Source organism: Neurospora tetrasperma (assembly GCF_000213175.1).
Source record: "Neurospora tetrasperma FGSC 2508 unplaced genomic scaffold NEUTE1scaffold_81, whole genome shotgun sequence".
In the NCBI taxonomy this organism is placed as follows: domain Eukaryota; kingdom Fungi; phylum Ascomycota; class Sordariomycetes; order Sordariales; family Sordariaceae; genus Neurospora; species Neurospora tetrasperma.
The window spans coordinates 940,723-953,057 of record NW_009799179.1 but is presented as its reverse complement, the minus strand read 5'-3'; the positions used below and the strand labels follow the sequence as shown (position 1 = coordinate 953,057).

Below are 12,335 nucleotides of genomic sequence, written 5' to 3'. Positions count from 1 at the left end.
AAACAATACCGTTGTGATACCCCTATTGTGACCCTGATCAGATCCGCTACCTACGTAACTTATCGCTATGCCTGCCCCACTAAAAACTTCCCTCAAGACCCCAAGCAACCCCGCGATCGCCGTGCTTCCCTTCCGTCCATCATCGCAACAACCTAAATCTCCTACAGCAAACCAAGCGCTTTACCACACTTCAAACACTCAAGAACCATTTCTCGAACCCTTAAGCTAGTCGCCAACCTACCGCGAATCCAATCAACCCGTCAAAGATGGATGACTCTGAGCTCGAGAAGGTGCGCATCCCATCTCCTTTTTACCGCCAGCCCATAGTAGCATCAACATTCACAGATGCGGCGCACGAATGGCACCTTGATGGCTGTATACCGTAACAACACGATTTATAGGTACTAACCCTTTTACTTTTGGACAGATCAGGAAGGCCCGTCTTGAACAGCTCAAGGCGCAAGGCGGCGGCGGTGGTGGTCCCAAGGCCGGTGGTCCCTCTGGCGCCGGTGGGCAAGGTGGTCAGGAAGCTTCTAGACAGTAAGTTACGGCCTCTCCGTTGTTCCCATCCCCATCCCCCGCCCCCACCTCTTTCTTACTTTGCAAATGCTGACAACCTCCTCTCTTCCCACAAACAGACAAGAAGCCGAAGCCCGCAAAGCCATGCTCAACCAGATCCTCATGCCCGAAGCCGCCGATCGGCTGGGCCGCATCCGACTCGTCAAGGAGGAGCGCGCGACCGACATTGAGAACCGGCTGATGATGCTGGCGCAGACGGGCCAGCTCCGCTCGAAAGTGACGGAAGAGCAGCTCAAGGAGCTGCTGAACGCTGTGGCGGATAACAAGGAGGCGGAGAAGATTGTAGTGACGAGGAGGAAGGGGTGGGGGTTGGATGATGACGATGATGATTTGTTTGATTTGTAGGTGGGACAATGGGTTGAGACAGAGAGATATACCTGGGAGGAAGGGGGAACGAAGGAGTTTCAAGGCCCTAACGGTTATTAATGGCATTATCGCTTTCTTATGAATGACATGAGGACACGATAGTCCATGTTCAAGTTTGGGAGTACGAACGAGATGGGGTCAAAGAGGCGTCGTAATGAATTCGCTGAGGGTGGAAATACACTTATGTTCTACATTAGTTTCACAGAGGGGCTCGGGTCCCTCATGTCCCCATCGATGCCCCATGATCCGTCTATCCTCTCATAGCCGAAGACCCAACAACTTCGCCAACCTTCTCAACCACCTCATTCTTCATCTCTTTGACCCGTTCCGCCACCACTTCAGCTTCCTTCTCCGCCTTTTGGATGACGTCCTCCGTCCCGCGCCCACTCAGCATCCGCTCCATCTCCTTCCTCCTCTTCTTCTCTTCCCTCTCCCGCTTCCTGATCTCCCTCAAATCCGGTGGCGGTTCCACGCCCAGCTCCCTCCTCAAATCATTCACATCCCGCTCCAACTCCTCCTCCCAAAAGACGTTAATCACCTCCTTGGCCCGCAATCCATTTTTAACCGCCCACGGGAAGTAAATCTTCCTAAACCGCTTCTGCTCGCTCTTCTTCATCGTGAACGCCGCGAAAACGCTGAACCCCGTCATCGGCAACAGGGTATTCGCAAACTCAAACGCCTTTAGCGCCACCTCGCCCTCCCGAACGATCGGCAGGCCCGTCAAAGCGTGGTAGAAATCGTGGCACTCGCGGTACCGCTGCATCACGTAGGCGCACTCCTCGTCGTCGATGTACCGCACCGCTGAGCGCGTATCAGGGGATACCCCTTCGCGGTCGAGCCAGTCGATGTAGGTTCGTCCGACGGTGTTGGGCGGCAGGGAACGCAGGTAAGGGATGTTGAGAGATTGGGAGGTGATGCGCGGTCGTTGGCGCAGGATGCGGCGCCCTGTGGGGTGGGACAGCATGGCGTCGCGCAGGCGGTAGATGAAGTAGGGCGTTGCGGTGGCTTCGGCGAAGGAGGCTATTAGGTCTGTGGGAACATCAAGAGGATGATTAGTTCAGTTGGACAGGAGACTAGGTGGTGAGAGATGGACGGGGACGAAACGGACCGCCGCGCCGGGGGTCGGCGAGGGAGATGAGGCCTGAGCCGACGAAGAGGCCGAAGCGCTCGAGGCGAGTGAGAGGGACATGGCCAGGGTAGTTTGGTGGTGGGCGGTTGAGGGCCGAGAATTGTCTTGTTTGCTGTGTCTGGATCTGGGTCGGTGGTGTTGGTGATGTGCTGCTGATGGCGGCGCATACGGCAGGCCGGATTGCATTGGGGCTGCTGGCGCGAGCTACGAGAGCCGCGGATCGTCTGAGGGCCGTCGCTTCCATTGTTAAGCGCAATTCGGACAACCAGGAGGAAGCCTTAGGGTTGAAGTAGAGATGGGGATGAACAAGGAACACGCAATTACTCCAGAGCTCGAGTGGTTGTCAAGTTGCAAGTGGTGGTTCGATCCGTTCGGATGCGGAAACCGAGCATGTAACAATTGCGATAACGACTGCGATAAGGACTTACGTAGGGGCCGCGGTAGCTCAAGGTGAGGGGAGCTCCTGCTCGGTGAAAGTCGAGGTATGACAATTCACCGTGGGGGATGATAAATACCGTAAAATACGTTGCACAGGACAACTGCGTAACTTTCACTTCAGTTCGCTCTTTCTTGACGACCGCTTGAACCCCATCTTAGACCTATGCAAGGGCTAGTGTAACCAGTTCCGCCCAAACAACTCTCAAAGAGGAAATCAAACTTCCATCCAAGACCTCTGATCGAGATCCATAGTCTCTAGAAACAGGTATGTAGGCGAGAAATGGGAACAGGTGGAAGGTTTCAGCCGGTTGCTTGACAGGATGCAGTGACACCCTGGGATTTATGCCTTTGTTTTCACCCTCACTTACACTTTACTGGTTTAATACACATCATCTTTTATCCCTCTTTGGCCTTTACATATTGATTCTCCAACACCTAGTCTAAGTCTTGTTGCAAATTCTTGGCTCTTTTGGTTACTCCCCAACTGTATCACGTTTACACAATATCTGATCAAAAATGGCGAAAAGAAAACGCGAAGCAGCAGCAAAGGAGAAGGTTAAGAAGAGGAACACCCGAGAAAAAAGCCAGATAAAGGCTCTCAATATGGAAGCATACGAAGAGCTACTCATATGGGCAAAAGATAAAGGTATCAATCTCAACGGCGTCGAGCCCAGGCGGATACCAGGCCGAGGTATGGGAATAGTGGCTACAAAGCCACTCGAGGTAAGTCATTCTCATCACCTTGGACTATTGGTTTAAATCAACTAACAATATCACCAGGAAGACGAAACTATTCTAACAGTTCCCTCTACCACCCTCCGGACGTATGAAACCGTCCACCCTTCCATATCCCGTGCCCTGCCTAAGGACATCTCCATTCACGGCCTCCTAGCCGCCGATCTCGCCTTCGACCCTTCTCCGTCCGTCAAGTATCGGCAATGGAACACCGTCTGTCCTTCGCGTGAAGATATCTGGGACTATTTGCCTCTAACATGGGATCACCAACTGCGAGAGTTTTTGCCCAGAAAGGCGCTGGAGTTGCTTCTAAAGCAGGAGGCCAAATTTGAGAAAGACTGGTCCATGGTCCAACAGTCTAAGCTCCTCTCTTCAGGGCCTGGCCAGAAAGAGAACAAGAGCTTGGAAGAGGAAGAATGCGGAACACTGAATAAGGGCATAACAAGAGATGACTACCTCTATGCCTGGCTCCTCGTCAACACCCGCACCTTCTACCATGAAACCCCAAAGACGAAGAAGTTCAATAAAGATGACAGAATGGTCCTGCAACCAGTCGCAGACTTGTTTAACCACACCTCGTATGACCCATCAACCGAGGAGAAGGAAGGCAACAAGAAAACCTGCTCAGTCGCCTTCTCACCGACCGCCTTCACCATCACCACCACCCGCCCCTACGCCGCTGGCGAAGAAGTCTACATCTGCTACGGCAACCACTCCAACGATTTCCTCCTGATCGAATATGGCTTTCTCTTTGACGAAAACGTCTGGGACGAAGTCTGCATAGATGATGCCATCCTTCCTTTACTCGACCAAGCCCAAACCCACTCCCAATCCCAACAGCAGCAGCAGCAACCACCAAGGAAAGTAACTCGAAGACTCAACGAACGAGGAAAAAAAGAGCCCAAGTCACAAGCGTCCCAACAGCAACCACCAAAATCCCCCAAAGAAATCCTCGAGGAAACCGGCTTCCTAGGCAACTACAACCTCGATCCGCGCAACCCCACAGGCTGCTACCGCACACAGGTCGCACTTCGCGCCCTTTCTGCTCTCGCAGACAGCCCAGGGCCGCAAGGTGAAAAGAAGTTCCGGGCCTTCATCGACTACGGCCAAGACCCGTGGGAGGAATCGCCGGAGGAACAGGCGAAGCTGAATGCATTGTTGGCACAAGCGCTGAAGCGATGGAGCTCAGATGTTATTGAAAAGAAGATTCGGGACGGGTTGGATAAGTTGGAGTGGAGAGAGGGACATGAAGGTGTAGTCGGGAGGGAGTGTCATAGGGGGTTGTTGTCGATGAGGTGGATGCAGGTGAAGAGGATGGTTGATAGGGCTTTGAAGGAGCTTGAGGGTTGAGGGTTGAAGACTGGGTTTTTGGGGAGGGAGGAGAGGAGAAACGCCGAGGGTTGTGTCACAGGCTGGGAACATAGATGGACAGCTTCACTTGACCCTCGCACGACGAAACATGTATGTTGATTCGAGTGGCGGCAAGGATGCCGACTGGGTGGTCCGTTTAGCGACTGCTTATCTGTCATTGCACGGTGGTCGTCCCGGAACCGGATGTTTTCCTGAAGTGTCCTTGTGCTGGCTGTTGAACTCTCCGATCTGTGTTCATGTCAAAGGGTCGTGGAATCATTCTCTCCGGGGTATCCTCGAGTTCCAAGGTTTTCGCTCCCTCCTATGGACATGTCTTCCGCCGTTCTCTCCCTCCAGCTGACAACCGCCCGGCGCCCGTCACTCGCCAAATCCGGCTTCCAACCGGCAGGCACACCTCACTTTGACCGGCCGGCCGCCCCGCCCCAACCGGTGGTGGCTCCTACCCTTATAAGCCCCAGTTCCAGGCCTTCCTTCCACCACATCCAGTCTTTCACACACCCGAGCGGTGGTCCGTTGGTGTAATGGGCAGCACACAACCTTGTTCAACCCATACTTCCACAAACCGGTATGACTGCTACCACCACGAGGTTCCCAGTTCGACCCGGACCGGGAACAGTCACATGGGAATTTTCCAACTCCCTGATCCAGAGTATGGTCATATTCCCCAAAGAGATGACACCGGCTACCGCTGTCGTCAGAGGAGCATTCTGGCAACTCGTTCGGTGAGACACGTAGAGTCATATTAGCAGTTTGTGAGAAGTTGCAGGGACGGAGAAATACCTGATCTGTACATACGTGCCCTAGCATTGTGCCGGTATGGCTAGTTGTGGGAACTTCCTTAGTTTGAACTCTTCTCGTTACGGGTGGACGCATCTTGTAACGGAGGAGAGATAGCTAAGGCCTGCAACTGTCTACTGCCGCGATGTTAGGCCTCCCGTTCAGGCGAGAAGCGCATACCTTGGTGGACTCATCAAGCTATGGCCTGCTTCCAGGACCTTGATAGGAGAGTGGGTGGGTTGGGGTTAGGTACCTGTTCGACTCAGGTGCGGATTCGGAAGACATCTTTTTTTTTCTTTCTTTTTTTTCTCTTCTCTTTTTCCAGCGGGATAGGATTCGCTGGTATCCCGGGCTCTAAGCCAGAATTCTCACTTAATAGGAACAGCCTCCAGGGTACCTATAGCTTAGACTCTTTAAATTCCAATGATGTTGATTAACGTAGAGCCTATAAAGAGGATCCTCAACTATGGAACCGTACAGCAGCTTGTTGGTGTCCTAGGCTAAGGATAGGCAGATGTTGCCTTGCAACGTAAACCCGGGTGGCAAGTCTCTCCGGTATGTGAGTAATCCTGGTCCCTAGGTTTTTCTGTATATCGGCGAGTCTTTAGACGCTGATCATTTGGCTTTGCAGTTTGCTGTCGACCTTGAACGACCCGATATGTGCGAGTATCTGCTCGAACATGTCGTGAGCAAGAATTTCGAGGACCACACCGATGTGTCTGCCTCCACTATAGCAATCGAAAAAGTTGCGCCCGCATTTGTGGCTGCCTCTCGGGTCGATACTTTTTTTTTATAAAACCCGCCGCTTGTACGAGGATAACGAGCTCTTAGGTACGCTCAACTTCCCGCCTTAACAACTGGCTATAGCCCGAACCCTAGGGAATCCCGCTCTCTGTGCCCGATACCTCGAGGTTAAGCTTTTTTCTCTCGATGTTATTGATTCGTTTGGCCGTACCGCACTTGCGTGGGTCGCTGATCTCGATTAACCGGCGGTAGCCGAACTCTCCTTAGAGTTTGGCGCTGGTACGAATATTGCAGATAAGAAGAAGTCTGCGCTTCACTAGATAGTAAAGTCCCAGTCCACGAGAGTTGCCGACTCGGTGCTTGAGAATGAAGCAAGATATCGTAGCCCGCGATGTTTCGGGTGTACGCCGTTGCACGAGGTCTCGAGGATCTCAGATAGTGGACATCTTGTCAAGCTCCTCGTCATCAAAGCCCAGGCTGATGTTGGAGCCAAAGACTATCTCTATAAACGCACATCACTACATCTGACGGCGGCTCATAGCCTAAAAAACGCCGCAATGGTGGTAAAGTACAGCGAAGCAAACTTCAAAACAACGATAAAGACGCAGCTCGTGAGTTGAGTGCCAGTTCGAGGTCGAGTGTGGTCCTGCTGGAAGACCTGAAGGAGGAGACTCGGTGGTTCGTGGACTTGGAACGGAGCATTGGAAAAGAGAAGGTGAGTATGAGCATCGTCCAAGTTCCCAGTTAATCGTTTCTATGGCTTGGACTGGCTATGAGATCTTGTAAACTCTCATGTTGTAGGTGGCTGACACCTTGATGATGTTGAGAATCACAAGATGGTGGAGATAAGTGATTCTGGGGGTGACCTTGGATGGCATTTCGGTGGGTACTTCTCCACTGCTGCAGCGAACGGCCCCACCAATGCGGGACGAGCTCCACGCGCTGCGAGTGGAAGTGCGAGACCCCAATTCTTATCCTTCTCCGCCTTTGCAATTGAAACGGCAGAAAAAAATAATCAGGGAAAACGAGCAGGCATTCCTTCCTTCCCTTTCCCATTTGTGAAACGATCCAGAACAGCTGTCAAGAACGATTCTTCGGTTCTGTCTCTTCAAATCAATCAAGATTATTGCCCTCGCTATACGACCGAAAACCAATCAACATGGGCAAGTCTACCAAGGACTCCAAGAAGCGCTCGCGCACCGCCGAGGAGGATGTCAACTCCATCGCTGTTGTTAAGAAGAGCAAGCTCGACGAGTCTGGTAACGCCGAGGTCACCAAGGTCGAGACTGAGGCTCCCAAGGTGAAGAAGGAGAAGAAGGAAAAGAAGGAGAAGAAGTCCAAGACCGAGACCGCCGAGGAGCCCAAGGAGGAGAAGAAGGAAAAGAAGGACAAGAAGAAGGACAAGAAGGAGAAGAAGGACAAGGCCGCTGCCACCGAGGAATCCAAGACCGAGGAGAAGACCGAGGAGTCCACCGACAAGAAGGGCAAGAAGAAGGACAAGAAGAAGAACAAGGACAAGACCGAGGAGAAGAAGACTGAGGATGGTGGAGAGGAGGCCACCAACGAGGAGGAACAGTCGCAAGCCAACGGCGCCAAGGGAGCCCGCTTCATCATCTTCGTCGGCAACATGCCCTACTCGATCACCGCCGACAACATCAAGGAGCACTTCGCGTCGGTGCACCCCATCTCCGTCCGCCTGCTCACCCACCGCGACAACCCGACCAAGTCCAAGGGCACCGCCTTTGTCGAGTTCGGCCGCTTCGACCACATGAAGACGGCGCTTGAGAAGTTCCACCACAGCGAGATGTTGGACGACAAGGGCGTACCGAGGAAGATTAACGTTGAGTTGAGGTTCGTTTTATTTTTCCCATCAAAACTTACATCTCCTCTTCCCTCCCTCTTTTTATTTTTCTATCTTCTTCAAAAGACCAAAGTTAACTAACATAACTATTTTTTGCCCAAACCAACAGCGCCGGCGGAGGAGGCAAGACTGCCCACCGCCAAGACAAGATCAAGGAGAAGAACCGCAAGCTCAACGAGGAGCGTCTGAACCGCCAGCAGAACCAGGAGAAGGCGAAGCAGGAGAAGGCCGCTGCCAAGGCCAATGGCGGCGACGGTGACGCTGCTGCTGCTGATGGTGCTGCTGCTCCTGCGCCGGAGAGAAACGACGAGGATGCTATCCACCCTTCGAGGAGAGCGCGTGTCGCGTACGACGGTAACCCTGGCGGTGGTGATTTTGATGAGGAGGATTCGTACGGTGGTGGCGGCGGTGGTGGTGGTTTTGGTGGTCGCGGTCGTGGACGTGGTGGTGGACGTGGCCGTGGCAGTGGCCGTGGTGGTGGTGGACGTGGTCGCGGTGGTGGTCGCGGTGGTGGTCGTGGTAGCTACAAGAAGTGGTAGTAGGACTCGCTGCTGCGACGGTTTGAGGACCTATGGAGCGGTTGATGGCTTGGGGATGGGAAAACCCAGGCTCGACTGGTTTGATCCGGGTTTTGAGAGTCGCATTGGTTATGGCTTCCTGAAATACGTTTTGGACAAGCTATTGCTATGCTTTGTCTGAGCATTGAAAGCGCCTCTGGATGGGAATTTTGCCTAGACCTCAGTTTGTTTCTTGTTTTTGGTTCCCTTGCGGGGTGTCTGTTGTTTCTTTTTTCTTTGTTCGTGTCTTTATCAGCGTGTTGTTGTCAACGTTTTGTTTATACTATTATTACTTTGCATCGACGATCGGGTTAAAGTTTCATCCAAGGAAATGTGTGGAAGGGAAAGAAGAAATGGATACATATCGACTTCAAGTTCAGTCAAAAAGGAGTCCGAGAGCAAGGAACTTTTATGATACCCCAAAATATGTATTTTTCATCTAGCCTTTTCGTACGATAGATGGATGAATAAAGACGAATCAACTGGTGGTTTACGAACTACCAAATTGAGTCTCCCTCTGTTGCTGCGCGGCTCATCCGCAATCGGCAGTGTCTTCACTCACTGTATGTGATGTTCGTCTTTCCGTATGAAATAACTCAATAAAGAGAGGCACCAACGAGACTGGAGACATGCAGGAGGAAAGCCATCATTGTAAACTTTGTTTTACCTTTGATCAGTCCATCACCAGAGACTGATTTCACGTTCGCTCAACTTCCGGCATTAGTTCATGTTGTTACTTTGAGTACATTCTTATGGAGAGAAGAGAAGGAAGAGGAAGGTTCTTGATCACGGGATGAAATGTCGGCTCCTCGTCTCTAGGTGTTGTTCAGATCGACGACTTACGGAACGGTATTGGGAGAGCTTGGATAAGATAAAACGTGGTACAAGAATGACCCGGTAGATAACAGCTATGGTGAACCGGAACTCATTTGTGTCCGTAGAGAAAGCGCATAAATGCAGTGAACCACGGCTTGATCTCAACTAGTTTGCACGGCACTCCCTCGATCTAACCTACCAACCTACGACTACATTCCCCTTGCCCCCCCGTCCTACTCTTTCCTCTTCTCGTCCTGTCTAACCCTCCCTTCCTCCACTATACGATCCTCCTATCCACCCCCATTCTCCTAGACTCTCCTTGTATATTCTCTTCTACTCAAGCGAGTGAAATTGTACCGTGGAATCGACGGCGCATCCCTCATTTCTTCCCTTTTCTCGCCCATACCCGCCGATTGTGACCTTTCCTTGCATCAGTTTTTCCCGTAATCACCTGCCTGCAAAAAGAGTGTCGTCGCATGTTATACGCCCGCCGCCCTATCCGTTACTTTGAAGGATGAATGGATGCACTTCACACCAGCTTCATCGGTCGGCACTAGATAGATGAGATCGTATCGGTCCACTTCTGCTTTCTCTTCGGGGTAGTAGTAGTAGAGGGATAGATCCAAAAAGATGAGAATGAAAAGACAGAAAAAAAAAAAGAGACGAAAACCAGCTTGCGAGTTTATTTCGAGACGATCGGAACAACCAGGAAAAGAAAATCTCATCAACATCTAATTATGTCCGCCGGGTATAGATGGTGTCCCCTCACAATTATCCCCATGGAACACCCTGTTGTTTTGTGCTGATGTCAAGGCGTGCGCTGCGCCCTCGGTAAATGGCCTCATGAGCGTTGGTGTGATGGTGTTGTGATGGTGGTAGTATGTCTGGTGTGGTTTGGTTGGTTGTGGTGAATTAATTAGAGGATAGTGCACTTGGACTTCTTCTTTTCTTGGGTCGTATCGACGCGGTAGAGCACAGCTCTGTTGTTTCGTGTGGGTCAGCATATTGCGTTTCGTTTTCCTATCTGGTTGAGAGGGGTCGGGTGTGCTATGGACTTACCTGATGGCCTCGTCGAAAACAGACTTGAGATTCCTTTGGGTAAGGGCAGAGCACTCGAGGTACTTCCTCGCGCCGATCTCCTTGGCGCAGTTGACACCCATCTCGAACGTTATCGGAGCCATGCGTTTCTGGCTCAGGCTCTGAATGGTATCGGGGTCCTCGCGCAAATCGAGCTTGGTGCCCACCAAGATGATGGGGATGCCGGGGGCGTGATGCTGGATCTCGGGGTGCCACTGCCGGAAAAGTCAGCATGTAGGTCCATATGCGTGGCGTCCCCTCCCCCTCTCCTCATTGCAGAGTTACTCACCTTGGACTTGACGTTGTCGAACGACGGAGGGCTGACGAGCGAAAAGCAGATGAGGAAGACGTCGGTCTGGGGGTACGAAAGCGGGCGCAGTCTGTCGTAATCCTCCTGTCCAGCAGTATCCCAGAGACCCAAGCTCACGGGCTTGCCATCGACCATAACACTCGCCGAGTAATTATCGAAACTATCGCAGCGCGCGTGTCAGTTTCCGGGGTAGTGGTGGCCTAGTTATCGCAGATAAGAGTGTCGAATGGGTTGAACGCACACTGTGGGAATGTATTCGCCGGGGAAGGCATTTGTTGTGTATGAGATGAGAAGACATGTCTGGCAATCAAGGGTTAGTCCTTGCGCGGTGCGGGACACGGTGACTCTGAGAGGGGAAGCGGTGGGAGTGAGTTTACCTTTCCTACAGCACCGTCACCAGTGACGACGCACTAGAAGCCAAAAATCGAGTGTTAGTATCTCTCTTGTGAGCATTGTGCGGTTCTTGATGGATTCGCGACGAGGACGGTAGCGATTGCGGTGGCCGTGTCGGTGTCGATACGGAGCGGTGGTGGAGGTCAGCGGAGAGAGGACTGGCGAGGTCTACGAACCTTGATCGACTGCACGCCTCCGATAGCAGCCATTGTGGGAATGGCTGAGATAGATGGTTTGGGGGTGGGATTGGTATTAGGGACTCGTGATTAGAGGTTTGGTATGTTGTTGTAGTCGATGTGAAAGCAGCAGTGACGGATCGGAGTGGCAGAAAGTCGTTGGGATACAGAAAAAAAAGGGTTGGGTCGGTCGGTGCAATCGGTTGAGGCTGGCAGCACAGGTGTGGTGCACTTGTGGACTTCCCTGTATGGTGCACTGGTCTTGTCAAAGTGGTCCTCCTCGTTCAAGAGGCGGGAAGCGGGCGGCGGAGACAGGGAGTAGGCTGGGAATTTGCCCTGGGGCGCGCCTGGACTGGGCGCCCGTTAAAGCCCAGTGCCCTGGTTGGTGGCCGCTGGCTGGTCGCTGGCTGCCACCACCTATTCATGCCGATGTAGCCCCGTCACTGGTCAGTGCTTGGGGACGGGAGTCGGGCAGGGTTTACGGCTGTTACTTTATTGTATCACGGTCTGGGAAGTAGCTTCTTTGTGACGCTGGAGTCGCTGCTGTGCCATCTCACCATTGGTCCTACGTACTCTTTGGTTCGTTACTTGTTGCAGTCTGGCAGCCCGAGTACTTGGCAGTGTACTGCGGTAACGAAGAAGTGATGACGGTCAAGTAGTAGTGGTAGATGGTTGGGTCAATTAGGTTTCATCTGACAGTGACTGAAGACAGACAGACCACCGATCACTAACAACAATGTGCGCTCAAAAGCACGGCTCAAGATAATATCGATCTCAAGAGCCAGACGGACTGCACTCGGTGCTTGCCCAGACAGACCAAGGGGAATGCGCACTGTCCCTTTCCCACCTCCAGTCACTGCAACAAGTGGCGGCGTGGCGGGGGAAGTCGCACTGAACCACAGGGCAGCCCGTTTCTCCCGTCTGGCGATTCAAATCAAGTGGAGCGCTATTTAGCCTTTCAAATCCCATCATTCCTTCCAAACGTGCCCGTCACTTTTTCCTGTCG

At 52.4% G+C, this 12,335-nt stretch overlaps 5 protein-coding genes across 5 annotated transcripts; 3 read left to right on the top strand and 2 right to left on the bottom strand.

Moving 5' to 3' along the window:
- Window positions 1-103: 103 nt before the first annotated feature.
- Window positions 104-1,046, top strand: NEUTE1DRAFT_132481 (uncharacterized protein; the record flags this gene model as incomplete). Its single annotated transcript, XM_009856922.1, has 3 exons — window positions 104-290; window positions 428-540; window positions 639-1,046. The coding sequence occupies 3 exons, from the start codon at window positions 267-269 to the stop codon at window positions 922-924; spliced, it is 423 nt and encodes a 140-aa protein (XP_009855224.1).
- A 33-nt stretch (window positions 1,047-1,079) lies between these two features.
- On the bottom strand, window positions 1,080-2,385 carry NEUTE1DRAFT_89102 (uncharacterized protein; the record flags this gene model as incomplete). The annotated part of the gene is made up of 2 exons (XM_009856921.1): window positions 1,080-1,974; window positions 2,054-2,385. The coding sequence occupies 2 exons, from the start codon at window positions 2,316-2,318 to the stop codon at window positions 1,196-1,198; spliced, it is 1,044 nt and encodes a 347-aa protein (XP_009855223.1).
- A 643-nt stretch (window positions 2,386-3,028) lies between these two features.
- NEUTE1DRAFT_125257 (uncharacterized protein) lies at window positions 3,029-4,677 on the top strand (the record flags this gene model as incomplete). Its single annotated transcript, XM_009856920.1, has 2 exons — window positions 3,029-3,235; window positions 3,293-4,677. 2 exons carry the CDS (start codon window positions 3,029-3,031, stop codon window positions 4,595-4,597), a joined length of 1,512 nt encoding a protein of 503 aa, XP_009855222.1.
- Window positions 4,678-5,185: 508 nt separating this feature from the next.
- NEUTE1DRAFT_149321 (uncharacterized protein) lies at window positions 5,186-9,041 on the top strand (the record flags this gene model as incomplete). Its single annotated transcript, XM_009856919.1, has 3 exons — window positions 5,186-5,340; window positions 7,262-7,990; window positions 8,110-9,041. 3 exons carry the CDS (start codon window positions 5,186-5,188, stop codon window positions 8,537-8,539), a joined length of 1,314 nt encoding a protein of 437 aa, XP_009855221.1.
- A 986-nt stretch (window positions 9,042-10,027) lies between these two features.
- Window positions 10,028-11,441, bottom strand: NEUTE1DRAFT_118459 (small GTPase; the record flags this gene model as incomplete). Its single annotated transcript, XM_009856918.1, has 6 exons — window positions 10,028-10,353; window positions 10,433-10,665; window positions 10,740-10,920; window positions 11,002-11,060; window positions 11,138-11,170; window positions 11,330-11,441. 6 exons carry the CDS (start codon window positions 11,360-11,362, stop codon window positions 10,290-10,292), a joined length of 603 nt encoding a protein of 200 aa, XP_009855220.1.
- Window positions 11,442-12,335: the final 894 nt, after the last annotated feature.